This window comes from Silurus aristotelis, assembly GCF_946808225.1.
Source record: "Silurus aristotelis genome assembly, chromosome: 19".
Classification (NCBI taxonomy): Eukaryota; Metazoa; Chordata; class Actinopteri; order Siluriformes; family Siluridae; genus Silurus; species Silurus aristotelis.
In genome coordinates, this window is record NC_139592.1 from 10,370,532 (window position 1) to 10,394,035 (window position 23,504).

Below are 23,504 nucleotides of genomic sequence, written 5' to 3' on the forward strand. Positions count from 1 at the left end.
TGTTGGACATATCTTAACTACAAATACATGCTCATTATTAAATTGTCTGTTAAATCTTTCACCAAATTTTTATTTTAATAATTAATTTACTTTGATTATTCATTTATCAAATAAGACATTTTAAGGCAAATCCATGGGATTTTTTATTTATTTAAACATGGCATATAAACATACTGTACAGCGTGATTATAAGAATGTAGGAGAGTCTAAATCTGCCGCTAAGGTAAGATTGTATAATGCAGTAGAATACAGTAAAAACGAATGCCAAATGTAGTACAATGCTAAAATTGTATCATAATCTTAAAGATAGTACTGTATTTTGGTTGATTTTTTTATAGTTGATTTTTTTCCCTTTGACTCTGAAATATTGCATATGAAATAAAATCTGTTAAACTCTACTGCTTTTGATCCTCTATTTCAACATATTTTTCCTTTTATAATTTTTGTTAATCTCATTCAGAGTAAAATCTTATCGAGATTATTGAGAATTTGGTTTGTAGTTGGTCTACAAGATTCCTGGGAGTGGGGCATTACAGTCAGGTTAATCAGGGCAGATTTGTTCAGTTAACCTAGAAAATGCTCAGTTAACCTTGAAAGTGTTTATTTAAAATCACTGCTTATTCAAAAGGATTTTAAATGCACATAAAAATCAACAATTTATAATTATTTGGTTTCAGAATATATATTTTTTTACATACAGTTTTTCAATACAATAAGCCATTGCACTAGCGTCTTAATATACATGTTTGTTTAATTTTTCTTTAAAGTTGAAGGGAAAAATCTTGGAAAGACTGTAAGCACTGATTGGTTTGTGGGATTCTGACATCTGGGAACCTCTTTCCTGAAGTGTTGAACAGTGTTGAACATCATAAATAGTCTACTTTGATGTACAGCTCTCCCTCTCTCTGATTCTCTCTCCCAGTAATAAAATGTTGGACTTGAATATGTTTTGTGTGTGTGTGTGTGTGTGTGTGTGTGTGTGTGTGTGTGTGTGTGTGCGTGCGTGCGTCCGTGCGTGCGTGCGTGCGTGCGTGCGTGCGTGCGTGCGTGTGTGTGTGTGTTGTGTGTTGTGTGAGAGAACAGCTTACCATGTCCTGCTGCTTCCCAAGCCTCAGGGGATCTACAGCAAACCAGCAGCATCAGCAGCACATTGAGCAGATGATGGTCATAAAGAAGATCTGAGAAACATTCTTTCCTCTCTCACCCCGTCTCCTGCTATCCCACTTTACTTACAGCGATAGTGCACAAAAAATAATCAACTTTATGAAATGAAGCAGGGGCAGCGAGTCGTGTTCGTTTTAAGGTGTCCTTGTAGTTTATCATTCAATACATTGAAGTTTAATACAGTCAATAAGGGATGCTCTTCACCACAATTGAGCGATTGTTAAAACTGCAAAAGTAAATATTCATACATTCATCAAGGTTTTTTAGTAACTCCATAATTGACTTGCTTGTAAAGTTTTCGAAACCATATGACACACTTCTAACTTTTAAAAGTGAGTCAAAAGAAAACCTTAGGTTAGCATTGCAAACAAATGTCAGAAGTGTATTTGTTTCTACATAATGTCCATATAGTTTAATTTGAGTGCTCCTGTGTTTGCCCAGTGTCCAGATTCTTCTAGAAAATAACAAAACAAAATTTGTAATACCCTCATATTACAGATAACAAAATCACATGACTAGTGAAGAGAGTGTGTTGAGAAGATGGAGGGAGTATTTTGAGCAGCTGATGAACGAGGAAAATACGAGAGAAAGAAGGTTGGGTTGTGTGGAGTTGGTGAAGCAGGAAGTGAATAGGATTAGTAAGGAGGATGTAGATAGGATTAGTAAGGAGGAAGTGAAAGCAGCAATTAAGAGGATGAAGAGTGGAAAGTCGGTTGGACCAGATGACATACGAGATGAAGCATGGAGATGTTTAAGTGAGATGGCGGTGGAGTTTTTAACAAGATTGTTTAACAGGATTTTGGAAGGTGAGAGGATGAATGAGTGTGCTGGTAACGATCTTTAAGAACAAGGGAGATGTGCAGACCTGCAGTAACTACAGTGGAATAAAGTTGATCAATCACCATGAAGATATGGGTAAAGTAGTGGAAGCCAGGCCGAGGGAAGAGGTGACCATCTATGAGCAACAGTATGGATTTATGCCGAGGAAGAGCACCACAGACGCATTATTTGCTTAGAGAATGTTGATGGAGAAGTATAGAGAAGGTCAGAAAGAGTTGCATTGTGTGTTTGTGGATTTGAAAAAGGGACAGCGCATGTAGGAGGTTTTGGAGACATGGTGAGGGAGGCGAGATTGATATGGTTTGGACATGTACAGAGGAGAGACATGGGGTATATCAGTAGGAGAATGCTGAGAATGGAGGCACCAGGAAGAAGGAAAAGAGGAAGACCAAGGAGGAGGTTTATGGATGTGGTGAAGGAAGACATGCGGGTAGTTGGGTTTAAAGAGGCAGATGTAGAGGACAGGGTGGTATGGAGACGGATGATCCGCTGTGGCGACCCCTAATGGGAGAAGCCAAAAGAAGAGAAGAAGAAGACAGATAACAAAATCCCACAAATCAGCAGTAGCTGCCATTTTAAAGCCAACTGTAAACACCAAATACAATGACTACATTTAAGAGGAAATTAAATTTAACCTAGCATGTTTGTCCACACACACACACGCACGCACGTGCGCACACACACACACACACACACACACACACACACACACACACACACACACACACACACACACACACACACACACACACTGAGAGAGGTCAGGCAGCATCCTCTAGTGGAAAAGGAAGTTAAACATAGCCAATTATATCATAACAACAGAATCCTATTATTATAAATGGTGTATTAGAATGACGTATAATAACTTATATACAAAGTATATAAGTATCAGAATTACTGCATAATAAAAATTATTTAGGTTAAACAAACATTGTTTTAAAGAAGTCTGCTGAAAGAATATGAGCAAAGCAGCAGATTCCACTGTGCACATCATTTGCGTTTGTTAAATGCATAACATTTGCAATGTTCTTTTTTTTATTAATTGAGTCATACAGTATACCAATGTTTACTCTCACTATTTGATTCGAAACTGTGTGTTGTTTATAATAAATCATCAAATGAATGCTCTCTCACAAGCTGTTTGAATTATGAAACACATAGTAAACACATTAACGAGTTATTGTATTTTATTGCATCGTTATTATACTTTCTTTCGGCTTCTTCCATTAGGGGTCGCCACAGCGGATTCACCGCATGTTTGATTTGGCACATGTTTTTACTCTGGATGCCCTTCCTAACGCAACCCTCCCCATTTATCCGGGCTTGGGACTGGCATTGAGAGTGGCCGGGGTTGGTTCCCTGACCAGGGATCGAACCCGGGCCGCAGCAGTAAAAGCGCAGAGAAACCACCTACTTACTGTTGTGTGGCTTTAAAACTATAATAAGCTGCCATACTTTCCAGACCACCAAGTCATTTGTGATTTACCCACTTAGGCTTTTTATCTTTTTTTTTTTTTTTTTTTTTTTACTCAACTGCCATTTGAAGAAACCGAACAATGTTAATAGTAAGGTTATAGTAACAACTCTGAATAAAACATTTATTACCATTATTTATTATAACAGTGTATAGTAGAGAACAGGTTCCCTTATCCAGAATTAGAATGCTTTGTAGCGCACACACACCCTCAATGCTAATCTAATGGTTTAAAGTCTATAAATACCATCAAGCTAAAACCTTGCAGGAGGAAGAAAGTATAACAGGAAAAGAAAACACTGTCAGGGTTTTTTTTTTATTAAGAGAGCTATTTTAAGAGCTTGGTGAATAGGCAGTAGGTCTTCCTGACTCAGTTAGTGACTCATCTGGTCAGACAGGAAAATTTTATTTCACTACAAGGGTGACAGAATGTCTTAATGTCTGCACGTCTTCCTTCTACCTTGAGGGAGTAGTTAGAGAGATAGCAGGTCTAGTTGAGTCATGCTAAAGTTTTGAAGGTAGTGTGTTGCAGAAAAGGGGTTGATAAGAAAAGATTTCTACATAGTGGTCCATTTTTTGTAAAAAAATTCATAAACAAATATGTAGCCTAAACAATGCACATACAGATTGAATTTTATTTTTCATTCTATGTCCATTTTCTATTAAAAATTATAAAACCCCACGCAAAATTTAAGTCAAATCTAAATTCCTTTCCAACTAAAACTAAAAGATGTAAGAGCTAAAGGTAAAGAAAAATATGAACTATGAATATGATTTAGTTACAAAATTTTTATGAATATAAAATTATAATTTAAACATAACACTGAAATCCCTGTTCATTTAAACATTAATTGCGCATGCTAGCGCATTTATGTTATCAAATCGCAACCGCAATGCATTTAGTTTTTTTTAATGTACGATACAAGTGCCAGATCCTTCTCGTTTAATTCTGGCTCTGAGACGGCGCAGCTCAGCATGATTGTTGTCCACCCTCAGGCCGCTCTCTGTGAGGCACCAGGCCTTGTCCAGTTGCTGCTCTCCATAATTCTGCAGGGCAAAGCGTAGAAATAGCTCCACCAAGCGATGCCTTCCTGGTCCTGCCTCCACACACAGCAGTGCCTGCTCTGCATGCAGCTCCAAAGCCTGAGAGAAGTCGTTTATAGCCAATTCATCCCGGGAGCATGTCAGCAGACACCGGCCCCTTCTGCACAGATCCTCTGCCTTAACTTTGGCATCCTCATTGCTGTCCTGGTTGTGGGAAAGAATAACCCTGTCCAGATCTGATATTGCCTGCTCGTTGAGACCCAGCTGGGTGAAGCATGCTGCCCGCTGACGCAAGTGCTGGAGCTTTGTACCATCTACCGCTTGCACAGCCACAGTCAACAGAGCCACCGCACGGCCCCACTGGCCCCTCTCAGAGACCTTGCTTGCCTCCTGTGATGCTGCCTGGCAAGAGGAAACAGAGGAGTATGCACAACTTAAACATCATCTCACATTTTTTTTTATTGATTTGAGTCAATCAGTCATAAACCACAGCACTGATGACTCTTGAATCAGATTGGGCAGTAGGATGATACATTTTTTCACAGCATGAATCTGAATTTAATCAAATTTTGATATTAATGCCCTTTCTTTTTAATATGTTACTGTTTATATACTATGAACTCTTTCAGGAGCTTGTGTGTCAAACGTTTTACCATAATCCAAAACAAGTCATCTGTGCTGTAGGCATTAGAATTAGCACTTTCTCATTTCTCACAGATGTCTCTTAAGAGAGATAAACAAGAGACTTTTGAGGGAGACATTCACAGCAGTAAAAATGCAAGTGTTAACAGGAACTAACTTGGCTTGTGGACATTTCACATCATTAAATTTCACAATAAATTGTTTAAAAATATGTGTGATTCTTTAGTACATTTTTTTAAAGTGCAGATCGCTGTGATAAGAGAGCAAGATAAACCACGATATGTTGTTAGAGGAAAATAATCTTTGATGGTAAATGTCCCGACACATATTTATCCAATTTGGTCTCTTTGCAGCAGAAAGTGTGAAATGTTTTTCTCATATTTTTAAAATAAGATTTTCTGATTGTGTAACTTCTGCAAGAAATGTAAATACATTTAATAAAAACAGGGGTTCCTAACAATGGAAACACTGTCTCTTCCCTACCCAAAGACAAGTGATTACACTCAATAATTAATGATACAATAATTTAATGATAGATTCATTGATAATGATTATATAATAATAAAATGGTGATGAAATAATTAAATAAATGTGTAAATGTGAGCAAGGAACACACACACTTTAATGGACATCTGGCTTGAGTCAGAGAATACAGTACACATTTATCTCTCTCTCTCTCTCTCTCTCTCTCTCTCTCTCTCTCTTTTTATATATATATATATATATATATATATATATATATATATATATATATATATATATATATATATATATATATATATATATATAGCCACATAAAAAATGCCATGAGATATTATATTATATACTTATATAATTATATGTATATAATATATATATATAAATATATATATATATATATATATATATATATATATATATATATATATATATATATAATACTTTATCTTATTCTCTTGTTTATTGTTTGTTTGTCACTTCTATTTAAAAAAATTTAATAATAAAAAAAACAGATTTGTCTATATGATTACATTACCTGTGCCAGGCGTGTCTTTTGCTGGGGTTGAATGAGAGTCAGGAGGAAATCAAGTGCCAAAGGATCTTTTTCAGACACCACACTTAAACACTTCACTGCAGACCTGTAGTTCTTTTTCCAGCTCTCCACCACTCCCCACCTGGCCTGGGCTGCTGCGTCACGAGGTTCCTGACCAAAGACCTGAAGGAGGTGCGTAGCTGCTGCTTTCAAATCACCTAAAACATTAGCAAATATACAGACACGATTATAGCCTTTTTACAAACCAGATGATGCTTGTTGGTCTAAACTCCTAACTAATGTTGCTTTATGGAAAAGAAGGTGTTATTAGTAAGTAAGAATACTGCAAACTTCACCTCGGGCAAGCAGGCTGTCTATGTAGAGGAGATGCCATCTTGGGTCCCTGCAGTCAGTTTTCATCAGTGTTCCACTAATAAGTAAGGCTTCTTTAAAACAATCATGCTGGCAGGGTATTGGGTTGGTAGACAGAATGGTGGAAAGACTGGCATGACAGTGCTGTTGTAGCCATTCACAGATTAGTTTCTGGGCCTTGTCTTTCAATGAGAGAATACTCCTAGTCACCTCTTCTGCATCAATCTGAAGAGCTGCCAGTATATCTTGTGTGGCTTCCTTGAATGAATTTAAAAGAGACTGTCAATTTCAATAAAGTACAACTCAAGCTGTTATTAGCAGTATATTCAGTACACATATAAGAACACTGAGAATAAGCTATTCTCCTTAAACATATACAGGGGGCAGTATTATCCAAAGGCTAATAATACTGCTGTGAATTTTTCTTTCTTAGAAACAATCATAAAACATACAGACATACAAAGTTCAATATTAACATCACACCTTTTGCTGGTTTAACATTAGATAAGTGAAGCCTCTCCCACACAGAGCTTGCACGTGATGGCTGTGCTCCTTAAGGATAGCAGTGAAGTCAAAAATGGCAGTCTTCCTTTGGCCCAGTAAAACGTAACACTGAGCTCTCTCTAATAAGGACTCAGTTGCTTCTCCACCTAAAACATCGTCACAATCTGAAATTACCACCAGGAAATTAGCTTGGGGTTTTAGCATTAAGTGTGTTCAAATAAACTGAGATGTTTGCAATGGAAAATGCATGAAGCGCATTCAGTCGCCTTAGTTTCATTTCAGGAGGGTTTTCTTTAGACAGAAGCAGTGTTATGGTTACTTCTTTACGTCAGACAAATTTTCTATCAGTAGTGTCACTTCCTTTATATACCACAAAGCACTATTCCCCCGAGTGTCAAGCAAATAATTTCTTCCACTGACATGATCATGTCAAAACACACAAGTTTACATGATAAATGCTGCACTTTCGCTAGAAGTCTATTTTTCACCTAGTGATTGTACGCTGACCTCATACTTACCTGAAGCCATAATGGCTATAGAAAGGTAGGCAACAGCCTCTCTGATGGCACTTTCCTCTTGTTGGCTATGCAGAATGCGTTTTGAGGCACTGTGACAGTGCTTCTCTAGGAGTTCTCTGTCCTTTAAAGCTGCCACAGAGAGCAGAGAGCTTAAGCAGCTAGTGTCCCCACAATGGATAAGCTTCTTTAGTAGCTATAGGTACACAGACACAGTCAGTGCATGATTTTCAAAGCAATGTTTATATTCAAGGAAATGTATCATAAAGGATCAAGTAGGCACCTGGTTGGCATCATACAGGAAGCCACGATGCAGCTGGAGCAAAGCAAGTCGGGCGAGAACGGGTGAACGAGGAGTTGCGTGCTCCAGGCAGAGCAGAGTACGATATGCCTCCTCAACGCGTCCGAGCTGGTACAAGGCATCTGCCGCGAGGATCTGGGGCAAATCTGCATCCTGCTGCAGCTCCATTAAAAGAAGAGCAAGTGCATGTACACCTACAACCATTCTGAATACAATCATATCAACAAAAATAAAAATATATAAATGAAAGCAAACAAATATTAATTTATTAATATACAGATATATGTGTAAAAAGTAAATGTAATTACAATAAATGTTCATTACATACGTTTGTCAATGAATGCAAATAATAATAACACATATGTACATTTAGTAACATTCTGTATGACATAACATTTGGTTAAGGCATTATGTAAACCGAGAAAATATGACTGCAAGGCTGTCACAAAGGCCATGCATTTCATAGTGTTAACATGCCCAAGATAATAAAAATAACTAACAAGTCTGTCATAGTTCAATTTTATAACACCATGTAACAATTTAATATGTGCAAAATTGCATATTTTAAGCAAGCTATTATTTTTGTTTGATTACACTTTCTTCTATTAAGGTCTGTGCATGTGTCATAAACAGTTCAAAGAAGTCATATTGTTTAATGACACTGATTTAATTTTATTAATATTTACTATTGAAATACAGTGTCTGCACATATATTATGAATAGGTTATGATGTTATGTAAATGTGCAATAATATTGTACCCTTCTTTGTTGATAGTAAAGCACTCTTTTGCCAGCATGGACTGATGGTTTTTTGGCTGTTTGGCAGTTGGCAGGTGGTTGTTGAATTGATGCTCCTGGATTCTTTGTCCCACAAACTCTTCCAGCATGGCCCTTCCCTGCTCAAGCAAAACGGTGTACAATAGGCCACGGTAGTTCCATGGTACCAGACATCTGATGGTCAGTGCTGTGTCCTGATGCTGGAGTTGACTCGCCGTAATATAATCCAGAGCAGTGAGGTAATGTGAGCCTGTCATCATGCGCAGCAGCCCCCTTCCGCACAGAGCACGCACACAACTCGGAGGATGAGGAGCGCTGTGTTCAATCACGGCTTGGAAATCCTCCAGAGCTCCTTGGTGGTCCTCAGAGAGGAGCCGGGAAAATCCACGCAGTACCTGGACTGTGTTCTGGTAGCTAACAGGGGTGGCTGCAGCAAGCTGGCTGCTGATGGACAGTGCTTCTTTAAACTCACCATGCAGGAGCAAACAGTCTGCTAGTCGGACCCGCAGCTCCCGTGCACCTCCGTCAGGCTCCAAATGGCACAAAGCTCGAAGTTGGGCAATGACAGGATCTAGCAGCTCTAGACCGTCACATGAACGCAGATCTGATCTTTGGAGAACTGTCTCTCTAAAGCTAGCCAGGCTTCTTTCGGCCTGATGCCTCAGTTTAAAACGCACCACTGCTGCAATGTCATTTTTAGAGAACATCCTCTGAAATTGCTGTCTGGCCATTGCAGGGTGGACAGCAAAAGCTTCAGCGAGGTCTTGACAAGCTTCACTCACTCGTCCACTTACTAGAAAACAGGCAGCTGCTCTAGCCACGAGTAAACTAGCTTTCCTCTCTGGTGTCACTCCTATTACAGCCACTTCTACATTTGTTTTTGTATCTGTCCCTAATTCAGTAAATTGTAGAGCCAGGGACATAGCTTTAGCACTTTCATCAAACATGCCCAAAGAAAACAACACAGCACCTTGAAGCTCTCTCACCAGTGTGTTCTCAGGTGAAATAGCAATTAAAAAGTCAACTGATTCAGAGGGGGGTAAATCCTCAGTCTTTTTTTCATAATATGGAGTGTCATTCAATTTGCAGTCAGTGTGGAGAATTGGGAATTTTGGGGACATCTGCTCAAAGAAAGCTTTGACTATTCGAGGTAAATGCTCCGCATGCCGACCTTTGATCAGTCTCACTGTCTCTGATCTATTTGCATGGAAAGACTGCAGATACAGCAAAGGGCCTTTGGGGTTGTGGGGATCTGATATTAAGCAGGCAAGAGCTCTAGTTAATTCCACAATTACCCGTGTAGGACCCTTTGGTCGAGGTGCATGTTTTGCCTCCAGAAGAGATAAACATCGCATGAAGATCTCATCAGAGCCTTGGGCAGCCCCTAGCAAAACTGACTCCATTTTGAAAACAGAGGCAGAAACATTATTGGGACACAAAGTTGACAGAAATACTGCACCAAGTCCTTTACTAATGCCCTCAATCGGCTTCTGTGTCACTTCATTTCCATCTAGCCAAGCCTCCAAACTTGTAACAATCTGTTCAGTACAGGCTCTATCAAGGCTGCGCATATGGGCCATAGTGGATCCTGCATTGCACCCAAATGCATGTGTATACAGGGCTACAGCTCTCTTAACATCTCCAGCTGTGTAGATTTTGTCTGCCTTTTTGCACAGCTCCACTGGTCCCAAGCTCAAATCGAGGGTATCCATTATTCTTCTGTAATGCCCTCTGTTCTAATATGCACTCTGTCAACAAATAAATATTCATAAATTAAAAAATATGCAGTGCTTGCATAAAGTATTCAGACCTAATTTTTAAAATGTTATATTGCAGACTACAATCGTTCAATTTGTTTTATATCATTATACACTCAGTACATCATATTGACAAAAACAGAATTCTAGAAATGTCTGTAAATAGTATTAAATTGAAAAAAAAAAAAAACCTCAAATATTAGATGTACATAAGTATTCAGACCCTTTATTCAGTACTTAATTGAGGCACCTTCAGCAGCAATTACAACCTCAAGTCTTTTTGGGTATGTTGCTTTGCACAGCTGGATTGGGGATTTTCTGCCATACTTCATGGCAAATTCTCTCAAGCTGGGTCAGGTTGGATAGAGACTGTCAGTGGAAAGCCCTTTTCAGGTCTCTAAAGAGATGTTAAATGGGTTTAAGTCAGGGCTCTGGCTGTGACACTCTAGAACATTTACAGAGTTGTCCCTAAAACACTCTCCCGTTGTCTTTTCTGGGTTGTTGTCTTTAGAAAGGTAAACCCTTATCCCGCTACGTCCTGAGTGCTGTGAAACAAGTTTTATTGAGGATATCCCTGTACTTTGCTCCATTTAGTTTTCTCTCAACCCTGACCGGGTGCCCAGTCCCTGCTGCATAAAAAATACCACCAGAGTATGATGCTGCCACCATCATGCTTCACATTTGCGATGGTTTTAGGCAGGTGACTGATTTCCTCCAGACATAATATTTACAAATGAGGCCAAACAGTTCATTCTTGGTTTCATCATACCAGAGAATATTGTTTAGCACAGTCTGAGAGCCCCTTAGGTCTGTGCTGGCAAACTCCAAGTACGCTTTCATGGATTTTGCACTGAGGAGAGGCTGTAGTGATGGTTGTCCTCCTGGAACTTTGTCTCATCTCCACACAGGATCTCTGGAGCTCAGAGTGACCATCAGGTTCTTGGTAACCTCTCTTACTTACGCCCTTCTCCCCCACTTGCTTAGTTTGGCCAGGCGACCAGCGCTTGGAAGAATCCTGGTTGTGCCATACTTCTTCATTTGAGAATTATAGAGGCCACTGTGCTCTTAGAAATTTTCAGTGCACCAGCAATTCTTTGTAGCCTTCTTCAGGTCTGTGCATCATAACAACCCTGTCTCTGAGCTCTATTGGCAGTTCCTTTGACCTTATGGCTTGTTTTTTTGCTCTGATATGCTTTTTCCACTTTAAAACCCTTTATAGAGAGGTGTGCGACTTTTCAAGTCATGTCCAATGAATAAATACTTAATACTTAATGAATTATTATAATTCATGATTATAATTAGTGCATTGTTATACTTCTTATAAGATATAAGATTTACAACCACTAAAGGTTATCCCTCTAGAAGGATCTTTAAAGGTTATATGTCAAAACCTACAAGAGAATTTGCCTATTCTTGAACCCTTGAAAACCTTTTTTTAAATCCTCTGTAATTTTGTATTTAAATAGTTAAAATAATTTAAATCACTTAAATAACTTTATTCTTTAAAAACAAAGTGCATTTAATGCCATTACAGTATATTTAGTAAACGTAGCTCTTTAGACATGAATGTAAATGGTAATGGAATAATAGTAGGTGTTGTGCTGGTATGAGTTTTTTCAGGTGGCACAGTGTGACTCTTGTTTTCACACCTCAGACACCTCTGGGTTGCAAATAGTGTACCCTTAAATATGTACGAATCTAGCAATGGTACTGTTGCAGTTCTGTTTGATTGTACAAAACCAATTATTTAAATCATTGATTTATAAAAGATATCATAGAAACCATGGTCATCATCAATGCTTTATTCTGATGAGGGTCACAGTGTGTCCAGGGGTATAGTGGTATTGAAGAGAAATAAACCCTAAATTTGAAATAAACCCTCACACAAGTGAACTGGGTACAGTCAATATTAAAAGAGGACCAAAGTGAAACTATTTGGTAGATTTTATATTGGGTGTGCAGAGATTTGTGCTGATTTATATTACTTTGAGGTTAGCAAAGCCAAATACTGAAATGGGTTAAGGAGGCCTGGGGTGCAGACAGAGATTCAATTTATCCCAAAGGTGTTCAATAGGGTTGAGATCAGAGCTCTATATCAGGCCATTCAAGATCTTTTTTTACACCCCATATACACTACAAGTCAAAAGTTTAGACACACCATCTGTTTTAGTGTTTTTATTTTTGTCTATATTTTTATTACTTTTAACATTGTACATTAATACCAAAGACATCCAAACTGTAAAAGAAGATGTGTGGAATTATATAGTAAACAAAAAAGTGTCAAACAACACATTACTTCAAAGTAGCCACTTTTTGCTTTGATGACAGCATTGCACACTTTTGGCATTAACTCACTCATGCCTCATGAAGCTGTCACCTGGAATTGTTGTTCAACAACCTTGAGGAGTTCCTAGAAATGTTGAATGCTTCTTGGTTGTGTTTTTGGTCACTCTCCACGCCAACTCATCCAAAACATCTGAACTGGATTTAGATAAGGTGATTGTGGAGGCCAGGTCATCTGATGCAGCACTTAATCACTCTCCCTCTTGAAAAAAAACTTTAAAATAACCTAGAGGTGTCCTGTTAGAAAATAAATGATGGTCCCACTAAGTGCAAAACAGATGTGTTGGTACATGTATGTCTGTGCAAAATGCTGTGTTAGCCATGCTGGTTGAGTGTGCATTTAATTTTGACTGAATCACCAACAGTGTCTCCAGCAAAGGACGCCCACACCATCACTCCACACATTTAGGAACTGTCCATTCACACTCTGTACATTTTGGACTCATCAGAGCAGATGACAGTTTTCCACTGATCTAATGTCCATTCCTTGTCTTTCTTGTCCAAATCAAGTCTTCTCTGTTTGAAGTTCTTCTGAAGTAACAGTTACTTCGCCGCAGACCATGAAGGCCTGACTCATGCGGTTTTCTCTGAACAGTGGATGTTGAAATTGGTGCCTTCAGATTTTGGTCATTTTAACAAATGTATCGTCTGCAGCAGAGGAAGCTCTTGGTCTTCCTTTTCTGGCATTGTGCTCATCGGAGCAAGTTTCATCATAGCATTTGATGGTTTTAATGACTGCACTTTGGAATACATTTAAACTTCTTGAGATTTTTTGGATTGACCGGTCCGTGGGTTAATTGGTACCGGGCTGCACAGAAGAATACATAACTTACATTATTTCCGTTTTATTTATTATCTGATTCTAAATGATGTTTTATTTTGGAACATTACCGGATTCTCTCCGCCACATCTGTCTATGACTCTTGATGCATGTCATGATGCCTCGGTCACATGTCTTACCTACATCCGCTACCTTCTTAAAGGGGCTGGTCCGGCCAGTAACACAATACATTACCGCTAAATTGAAACCCCCAAGCTAGTGAAATTAACAAAAAAACAACACAGTGGATTCACTTGTATTATTATATTTAGTTCTATTTTGTTCTATTTATCCGCCAAACCTTAAAGGCCGGTCTGTGAAAATATTGTCTGAAATTAATCCGATCCGTGGTGCAAAAAATGTTGGGGACCGCTGGTCTAAAGCACATTAAAAGGCAATAAATATCACAAATGAACTCTTGACAAGCATACGAGTGAACTGGAAACCATTTCAGGTGACTACCTCATGAATCTGATGAATGATTGTCATCAGTGTGCTAAGCTGCCATCAAAGCCAAATGTAAACATTGGTCAATGTAAAATATGAAACATATTCTGGCTTGTTTAACACTTTTTGTTTACTACATAATCCACATTTTGGATGTCTTCTGTATTCATATGCAATGTTAAAAAATAATAAAACCAAAGAAAAAAACACTGATGGTGAAGGTGTGTCCGAACTTTTGACTGGTTGCCTAAACCATATCTTCAGGGAGCTGGATTTGTGGACGGGGCATTGTCATTGGTGGCGTTTGGGGAGGAACCACATATGGTTGAAAAAGTCAGGTGTTCCAATACTTTTTGTCCATTAACATAAAATTAAAGGTGCACTTCTTTTTCAAGTGTTAGTCACAGGAAAAGATCATTGAAATAACTGGAAATATCAAACAGTTTTGTGTTATTCATGTATTAGTTACCCAGAATGTAAGTCATAAGTGATTGTCTCATAGTGCTGTAGTGTACACACACAGGACATAGAGGGAAATTTGGGGTTTACCCACTGAACAATCAGGCTGTTGAAAAAAATACCGTAAAACATTGTCAGAAACACAATATGCTGTTCCCATGTCTGAAACCTGATAGGAATCCCAAACAAAAGCGAAAATTTTGTAAACCACCACAACTACAACACTTATTGACTAAATGTGTTCGGCTGCTACCCACAGCTGAATATAGTCTGATACTAACCTGTCCACAGATACTCATTCATTTAGCAGAGGGGACAATATTACTCAGCTGTAATGATTGATGACTATAACAAACATAGCACGTTCTTAAGGTTGCTCGAAACCGTTTAGCATAGCCTGCTTAAACTAGATTGGTGGTAACGCTTACTGAATTGCAGGTTACATTTTAAGTTTAATGAATTGTGCTACTTACAAATACCCACACGCTCCTGCGTCTCCTAGTTGCTATAGAAACTTAGACACGCGCTCTCAATGTGTCACCAGTGTGTTGCCAGAGATGCAGTTTTACCCCTGCATTTAGGCAGTTCCTACAATCTTCTAAACATCTATCCCTATCTAGATTTATCCAGTATTATGTTTCATGTTAGTATGTACTAAAAAAAAAAAAAAACGATTACAACATAAATATGCGGTGTTGTTTTTCGTGATTTGGGACAGTGAGCTAGACTACTCGTTCTGCATTAATGTCAGGTAAATATATCTTTACAGACTGGGAACAATAGTAAAATAAGTTTGTTTGTTTGTTTGGGTTTTAGGAAAATGCGTTTTTAACATTATTACATCCTAATATTAAAAAGTTACAGCGTTTCTCATTTACGGTTTACGTATTTTTCCGGACCTGGCAACTCCTGAACAATCCCGTTTTCTTTCAGTCTACTATACAATTCATTGCTCATTGATGTCTATATTTTTCCTATACAAATTAGGCTGTAAATATTCCCCATACGTGGAATTAATTAAAAAAACCGATGAAAAAAATGAAAAAGTGGGGGAAAAGAGAATAAAACGAGAGTGGAAATAATGTACTGAAATGCGTCACTGAGCCTGACAACGTGACTCCTGGACGGACGTCAGATCGACAGGCGAGTGGAAAAGCGTTCCGCTTCGCGCATGCGCTTTAGCGGCGCTAATGAGAAGTGTGGGCTGTGAAGGGAAGATGCCTACAAAATACACGTTAGTGTACACGATTGTAATCTTCAGAAAACCATCAGGGGAATTCCTGTCATGTTATGAGTAACCAGACTGCCCAGTATCCACGGTAATCCTTTGTGGCTGCACTTTTGTAGCCGGGGAGTTTTGTTCTGGGGCATCTCACAAAGCCATGAGTGACTGAAACATTCAGACAGGTGGTCAACATAACCAAGTGACTTACAGTATGTTACTGGTGATAACTGGAAATAAATGGCATATATATATATATATATATATATATATATATATATATATATATATATATATATATATATATATATATATATATATATATATATATATATATTGAATAACTTTCATTATCATAAAAAAAAAACCCTGGATTACCCTGGCTCATGAGAACAAGTGTTTCTGATAAAAATTTCCTCAAAAGACTTGTCTGTTCATGTTGTCTTTACATACACACACACACACACACACACACACACACACACACACACACACACACACACACACACACACACACATATGCAGAAATAAAAAAATTTTTTTTAAACTACATTACATTTATTCTACACAAACAGAACACTTTACATTTACAGGATAGACACAAACATACCAAAGGTAACATGACCCAGAATGAATATAATAATAAATGCACGTAAAGTGCCAGCGTGACTTTCAGAAATGTCACATACTGTACTTCACCCTCAACCCACCATTTGTGGCAGCGGATGTATAATACTAAAACACTTAATGGTTTTTAAAACCTACAGTTCTATCTGAAGTGGTTTGTTTCTTTAAAAAAATAAAAAAAAAGTACAGTACTGAAATAAAAATAATAAAACAATAGCTGTTGTGTGGCTAACAGTAAAATGAACCATGAACCATAAAATGTCAGTAAAATGTCATAAACCATTGACATTTTAATTGTTGTACCTTTATGGCTTCACATAAACGTATCTTAAATATGACCTCATTGAGAGCTGCCCTTAATACTTGTAGTTAAATAATTCTTCACGGTTACAGTTTCTCCCATGTCTCTTTATACACTGTTTTATGTACACTTTATAAAACCTGAGCTTAAACAATTGTTCTTGTAGGTAAATAACACAAATAAATGTTTCAAACTGTGTCAGACATTCAGAATTTGGAGTATTTGAGAACACTACAGCACATGGCCTACATGAGAGGTCAAAGTATTCACCGACTCATCTAGACCATGTTATCCTGCAACTGCTTCAGCTTCTCCTGCAGGTCCTCCACACACCCAGACAGGTCCATATATTGTAGTGTAGAGTAGATGTTCTCCAGGCAAGCGCCATTCATCTGGCTCCAGAGACGTAGCATCTGATACTGCAGCTCCAGATAGGAGCCTCTTGCCTCCAGCTCCACTCTCTCCATTTGATCGTCAGATAGGGAAAGTAACCGTAAGAACTCCTTCCAGCGCCGAACAGGAACTTGTCGGATGATGGCGTAGAGCACTGGGGCTGGCCACATCTCCTTCTCCTGCTCATGTCTGGTGAGATCTGGTGAAATAGCATGAACAGTTGTTGAGGTATAGTTATGTATCTAGTACCTGTGCTCATGACTTATGACAAACATCAAAATGAATTCTGACTGCATTTTTTTATTGCAGTCAGGTCACTATATTTAATTTATATTACCTCAGAGAAGCACTTTAAATGAATGTTTAATTATTATTCTATCCCATTAAATAATAAATCAAGGACGTGTTGGAAAATGAAACAAATTAAATATTTAAGATTCCAAATACTGTGTTTAAAAGAATTTAACCACAATCTAATCCTTTTACCCAAACAATTTGTTTACTTAAATAAAACATTTTATTCCTGAAGTAATACTAATTCTATGGCAGGGAAAAATCCTACATCTACAGTCATTGGTTTATTTGAAAAGACCTCGTGAGATTCTGCAGAAATAATTGTACTGGAAATTTGCCAGTGCCAGAGGCAACAGGAAGTGTTTGAAACGTACAGCACACATATGCTGCACACTCCTATCTGATTGAGCAACTTCGCTGTACTCCTCATATCACTAACGTTCATCACTGAGCCTTCAGCTTAGTTGACACGGTCACAAACACCCACTTGATTGGCATAAGGATAAGGCTCAGAGGTGTCAGGAAAGGCTAGGTTTCTCATACACGCTCTCAATTTGAAAGGTTTGATAAAGTGATTTCCAAATAGTCGGTTTTGAGACTGAGAGGAAACATCATTTCTGTTCACTACAATGTAAAATAACAAGAGTACAAGAATACTCTGAAAACGTGACCTAGTGAACCAGTGGGGTATGAAAAAGCAGAACAACAAGTCAAACCATCATCAATTCTAAAGTAAAGAAAATTTTATATGCAGTGATTTGCAATGGTTTTGTTATCTCAAATGCAAAAATAATAAATTAAAAAAAAATATGATAAAGAAAAATAGAAAGTAAAACTAACATCAGATTGATATTTTGTTTGACCACCATTTATTTGGCATTAAAACTGCATTAGTTTATTTGGGTAGACTTCCATATAGATTTATGAGGAAACCAGCCTTAATGCCTTGTAATTTTGTGGTCACAATAAAGAAGAAAACCTTATTTTAGTGACTTCTGTTTTTGTTTTGTTTTTTAAATCTGAAAAGCACCCATTTTGTTAGAATAAATATGTAAACGCAAATAAGTAAACTCAGCGTCCTCAGTTTAATCACAATGTATACTGAAAATTATTCATCTATGTTATATAAATATGTGTATATGATCATGTATATGTACAATTTAATTAGCTCTAATAATTGTTTGCTTGTTCATTTTCTTAAAGGTTTTCTAAATAATTATATAGATGATTATTTTTTTATAAGCAAAAAATGAAAAGACATTTCTCAGATAAATCCTGATCAAAATCTTATAACAATTATAAAAATATAGTTACTATGCCTTTTATATCCCATTTTATTATAAGGGGATTTGTTTCTCCAGTCCGGTCCATGTCCAGATGTCTTTGTTTGTCACTGATCCCTGGCTCTTTCACTGCTCTTCCAGAAATTGTGTTCTTTAAAAAGAGAGAAATCATTTTAAAATATTGTTTGGTTGCTTGCTTTAATTTCATGCACATTGAAAGTTTTTTTTGTGCATTATTCATGAAAGGTCAAACATACCAAAGGCAAAGGAATGTTCGGCTGGTCCCCAGGCAGATCTGTTGAGGGGGCGACTAATTATTACAACATGTAAAAGGCACACACAAGCAATGCACAGGATCATGTGTTTCCAATATTAATATCCAAAATATTAGAGGAAAAAAGAAAATTTACCAGGTAAAGTTGGCATGTCATTATGACCATCATGTCCAGCATGGCCTTTATTCACATTCTTGTTATGAGCCAAGAAGCAAAGTTGTCTCTTGCAACAGGCTTCACACATAGAGGGGAAAAGAGCCAAAAATCCCAGCAGTACCAGTACGACCAGGGTGATTACAAGTATCAACATCCAGTTTGTAGTAGGAACTGACAATAAAACAAGACAAAACATCATCAATATCATATTACCCTGATTACCCTAATTGTATTTTATAGTGTTGGTAAACAATCTAAAGAGCACATAAATATATATGGAATTAATTCAAAATGTTTGACAAGAAGTGAGATGTGTTTTTTAATTACCTGGATTACAGAAGGTTTTACAGGACTTATCTGAGCAATTGTGACTGCAATAACAATGAGCAAAAAAAAATTATAAGCATATATTAGTTTAGACTTAAATGAGTATAATGAAAGAGAAAACCAGACCACTGACTTTAAAAGTGCCAAAAGTGTGTGGATTATGGTAAACTGTATACAGTACTGGTTTGCTATTAAGTAGAAGAGTGGGTGTAATGACGTGGCCACTGTGCATATTTCAGACACACAGTTTGTTTGTGACATTTCTTCAGGAGAGCTGATTAGCAGATCTCTGTAAAATGGCAGGAAATTCTGACAAAGATGTTCAACTCCTATATGCAGGAAACCCACAACCCACTAACCTAAATTCTATCGTATTTCACTTTGAAGAATCAAAAAGAATGTAAAAAAAATGTTTTCACAAACTTTTTTGATTTTTTTTTCTTTTAGTGGTTGTTGCTTGTCAGTCCTAAATAAACCGAACTGAACTCTTAGACATGAGCAACGGTTTAGACAACGATCACCACAGAGTTCCAAAAAAACCTTAAAGCCATCTAAAGCATGAAACAAAAAAAATAACATCCCACAGAAAAAAAAAGATGTCTTACTCTGCACATGATCGGCAAATTCCCTTTTCATCTGCAAATTGGCCTTCATTACAATTCTCCCTTTCACAAATATCAGTACATTCAAAGCCTAAGGAAGAACAAGATATAAACAGCTTAAATTCTCATAAAATTTTAATGCATCCTATCATTATGTATTTTGGTTTAAATTACTTACTCAACAACTTGAGATTTAAACCAAGGTTAAATGTTGATGTTTTTTTATAGAATAAATCTTCAGTAAATTGAGAAATGTCTTTATTCTTTAATCTTACCTCTGTGATTGAGCACTTCAGGCCCATCACAATGTGGTTTACAGTTGATAGTAGCATTGTTTATGAGTGGTTTTTGCAATAAAGGTTTATCATCCAAGGGCCTCTATGTTACTTTTTTTTAAATTAGGGTTAACAAAATAGTTTCACAATAATTTAGATTCCCTGATTAAAATTGCTGGTTTACATCATTATGCTTGATCTGTAGCCATAATAGTATAATTACTGTAATCAAGTAGAACTCCAGATGCTGAAAAACAACTGACTACTAGTATAAAGTTTGACTCCAGACATTTACAGCTTGCAAACACACATGATTGAGTTCATAGTTGATTTCACTTACACTTGCTACAGTTTGTGCATGTCGCACAGTTTTCACATGTCCAATCAGATTGAGACAAATATATTTTGTAAAATGAGTCTTTGCAGACACATTCACGATCCTTTTGACTTGTACATTCGTTCTTGGTAACCATATCTGCAAACAGAAAGAGAGCTCTTTCAAACCTTGTGTTCCACAAATATATAATATTTCTTTTTTTTTTGCATCTGAATTTAAAATGATAATGAATTTGCTTACTTTCATTACAGATTGTGCAAGGAATGCATTCAAGCATTAAGTTGTTTAGTTCTGTGTATTTCTCCTTTCCACATTTCTCACAGAGTGTTTTTCCCTTGCAGGTATCTTTTTTGTAATAGCCTGGAAAGTAACAAAATTGTGTAGAATTGTGTTAGGTTTCTTAAATACAAAAGATACCTAATTGTACAAACACACATTTTAAAAGGAGTTTGAAATACAATAATCTTATGTATACCACAGAACTGTTGAGTTCTCAGTTTTGATTGGCCAGAAGGTTTTGCTTAATTTAGAACAGCTCTGACAGATACAGGTTCATTCAAGTCTTTTATATTCATTTGATCATTCTAGTATTTAATCATTTTTATAGTAACAACATATTTGCAGAAACAGGTCTGGCAGAGGTTCCTCATAATCAAAGTTTTAAAATGTGTTGTTATTAATAGTAAAAAGCATAATGAAGTAATGGATGATAGCTGGTGAAGCTGTCTGTAAGCACACACTATATTTACATTGATGAAAGTTATCTCAGCATGTCAGAAGGTGTATTGTATTCATCTATATTTTATTATTTTTACTCTTTGATGGAGAGAGAGAGAGAGAGAGAGAGAGAGAGAGAGAGAGAGAGAGAGAGAGAGAGAGAGAAACTCAAAAGGAATGACTATTTCTAACTGGAAACGTATATGACTTCTTTCATGGATGGTCCACAATGGGAAATGTACAGATTAATGCTTACAAGTACAATGTTTTATTCTTTAATATATTGTTACTAATTATCCGAAAGTTCAAGCATTGTCAAATCACTTGCCAGGATACTCTGTATTTGAAAAATAATCAGCTTAGGAGTGAAAATAGTAACTTGGACCATGTCGCACATCTCCATTGTTAATTATTTTCCTATAACTGCATGGCCCCCTTGTGTTTAATTCTATAATTATGCTTCAGATTAATGCTTTAATATAAATATTTATGGACACATGAACATTATACCCATACATGCTTCATCTTCCACTCTCATCTTGACAAACTATGTCTTCATGGAGTTTCACTTTGTGCACAGTAGTATTATTATTCTCTGGGTCAAGTTTGATATTTAGTGCTACAGCACACAGAACTCAACTCACTTATGTGCTTCCAACTTAGTGGCATCATTTTGGGATAGAACCACATATAGGCATGATGGTTAGATGTCCATAAACCGTTGACTATATGGTGTATAAATAGACATAGTATAATAACATAAATAAATTGACTAAGCAAAGCAACATGCAGCACGTTTGCTCTTTGGTAAAGAAAGGCTCAGTTCCATCTGGACCCCATCGTTAGTGGTATAAAAGCTGATATTAATGACACTGATTCCATTTACAAAGAGATTTAAAATAAGCTGAAGTAACTGCTCAAAACAATTTCTCTTAGCAACATTCTATTTTTTTTATTAAAAGGAGTAACTTTGTTTACCTGCCAAACACTTCGTTTCGGAAAGCATCTGATTATCAGGCAGGGGCTCTGAACATTTTAATGCATAGACTCCACTGTGGCACAGAGAGGCTGCAATCAGAGCCAACACCTGGAGTATAAAGAAATATGATGATCCACTTAAGGTTGATTACAATGGGCAATATTTATTTGTTCACAGTTTTAACATTTGTTACACTACATATAAACAATCTGCAAAACGTTGGATATCTTTAAGCTGTACCACGATTTCATGTTTAAATGAAGCCAACAAATGAGCCCATTGCAACAACATGAAAACAGAATATATATATTCATACTGCAATTATAGACAATTATAAAATATTTGTAGAATTTAATTCATAGTAATGTTTTAACAGTTCTCAAATATCACACTTATTCAAATTGTAAGCAAATGCAATTGCAAACAAACCAATTATTTTATATTATGTGTAGTTTTAAGACTTATTGAAGGTGCATTACTGGCCCACTGACAGAACGTTAGGTTTGTTTTATCTTTTAAACACATCTACATTGCTATGACAGTTGGATAGGCATGATTTAAAGGTTTTGAAAGGTTTAAAGGATAAACATCTGTACCACATTTCTGAAGAAGTAATTTGTAAAGCCATATAAATTATAGCCCTCCTCCCAGCCCTTATCTGAAACTAGACCTGACAACTGGAAAGGGGATTGGTGTCTCTGGCATTCAACAAGTCCTTTTCAGTTTTTCAAAACCCAGTGTTCACTTAATTTTATAGATTTCAAAAAAGAAAGGATGACTCTTGGCTTGAGGTTTAGCTATGGTATTATGAGCTTTTATCTATAAAAAGGAATAGATCTATTACTGTGGAATTAAGTAGGTGATAAACTAATGGAATAACTATCAGATTTCAGTAATAATAATAAATGATAAAAACACACTTAGTACACTTGTGTTTTTTTGTTTATAATGTGTGATCGTTTAACAATCAACAGGCGGAAAGTAACTTTAGGTAACTAATAATTTCATGCTTAAAAGTATGTAGTTACTCACCATAAGCATTGCCGACATGGTCATGGGCAAATATCCATGAACAAAAATCTTAACTTCAACAAGCACATTTGGCCAAAGAAAACATTCAAAAATAAATTAAATAACCAAAATGTACACAAATAATCGATTTCTGCTACATTGTAGCCTCACACAAGGACGACTACTGCCGATGTGATTAAACTGCTACTTCCACAAAAGGTCTACTACTAACAG

At 36.8% G+C, this 23,504-nt stretch overlaps 2 protein-coding genes across 4 annotated transcripts; both read right to left on the bottom strand.

Annotated features, from left to right (window-relative positions):
* Positions 1-4,093: 4,093 nt before the first annotated feature.
* On the bottom strand, positions 4,094-15,628 carry ttc34 (tetratricopeptide repeat domain 34). Of its 3 annotated transcripts, XM_083521591.1 has the most exons (9): positions 14,753-15,597; positions 14,594-14,640; positions 8,628-10,393; positions 7,851-8,073; positions 7,571-7,763; positions 7,032-7,198; positions 6,533-6,806; positions 6,180-6,394; positions 4,094-4,924 (listed from the first exon to the last, which is right to left on the bottom strand). In XM_083521591.1, the coding sequence occupies exons 3-9, from the start codon at positions 10,355-10,357 to the stop codon at positions 4,388-4,390; spliced, it is 3,339 nt and encodes a 1,112-aa protein (XP_083377717.1). In that variant the 5' UTR covers positions 10,358-10,393; positions 14,594-14,640; positions 14,753-15,597; the 3' UTR covers positions 4,094-4,387. The 3 variants fall into 3 exon arrangements, with proteins under 3 accessions (XP_083377717.1, XP_083377716.1, XP_083377718.1); XM_083521590.1 differs by lacking the exon at positions 14,594-14,640 and having other exon boundaries at positions 14,753-15,628; XM_083521592.1 differs by lacking the exon at positions 14,594-14,640 and having other exon boundaries at positions 14,945-14,980.
* Positions 15,629-16,489: 861 nt separating this feature from the next.
* LOC310741556 (tumor necrosis factor receptor superfamily member 1A) lies at positions 16,490-23,504 on the bottom strand. The gene is made up of 10 exons (XM_083569478.1): positions 23,292-23,504; positions 22,259-22,367; positions 20,804-20,923; positions 20,567-20,701; positions 19,955-20,042; positions 19,350-19,393; positions 19,002-19,193; positions 18,849-18,886; positions 18,628-18,742; positions 16,490-17,213 (listed from the first exon to the last, which is right to left on the bottom strand). The coding sequence occupies exons 1-10, from the start codon at positions 23,313-23,315 to the stop codon at positions 16,900-16,902; spliced, it is 1,179 nt and encodes a 392-aa protein (XP_083425604.1). The 5' UTR covers positions 23,316-23,504; the 3' UTR covers positions 16,490-16,899.

What these genes read in the sequence shown, in the direction of transcription:
- ttc34 (XM_083521590.1), bottom strand. Translation starts at nt 10,357, where the DNA reads ATGGATACCCTCGATTTGAGCTTGGGACCAGTGGAGCTGTGCAAAAAG. An exon ending in TCCTGTATGATGCCAACCAG is followed by an intron (nt 7,764 to 7,850) that starts GTGCCTACTTGA and finishes GTGTACCTATAG; the next exon opens with CTACTAAAGAAGCTTATCCA. An exon ending in AGACAGCCTGCTTGCCCGAG is followed by an intron (nt 6,395 to 6,532) that starts GTGAAGTTTGCA and finishes CTAATGTTTTAG; the next exon opens with GTGATTTGAAAGCAGCAGCT.
- LOC310741556 (XM_083569478.1), bottom strand. Translation starts at nt 23,315, where the DNA reads ATGACCATGTCGGCAATGCTTATG. An exon ending in TAAAACCTTCTGTAATCCAG is followed by an intron (nt 19,194 to 19,349) that starts GTAATTAAAAAA and finishes TTTTATTGTCAG; the next exon opens with TTCCTACTACAAACTGGATG. An exon ending in CGAACATTCCTTTGCCTTTG is followed by an intron (nt 18,743 to 18,848) that starts GTATGTTTGACC and finishes CTCTTTTTAAAG; the next exon opens with AACACAATTTCTGGAAGAGC.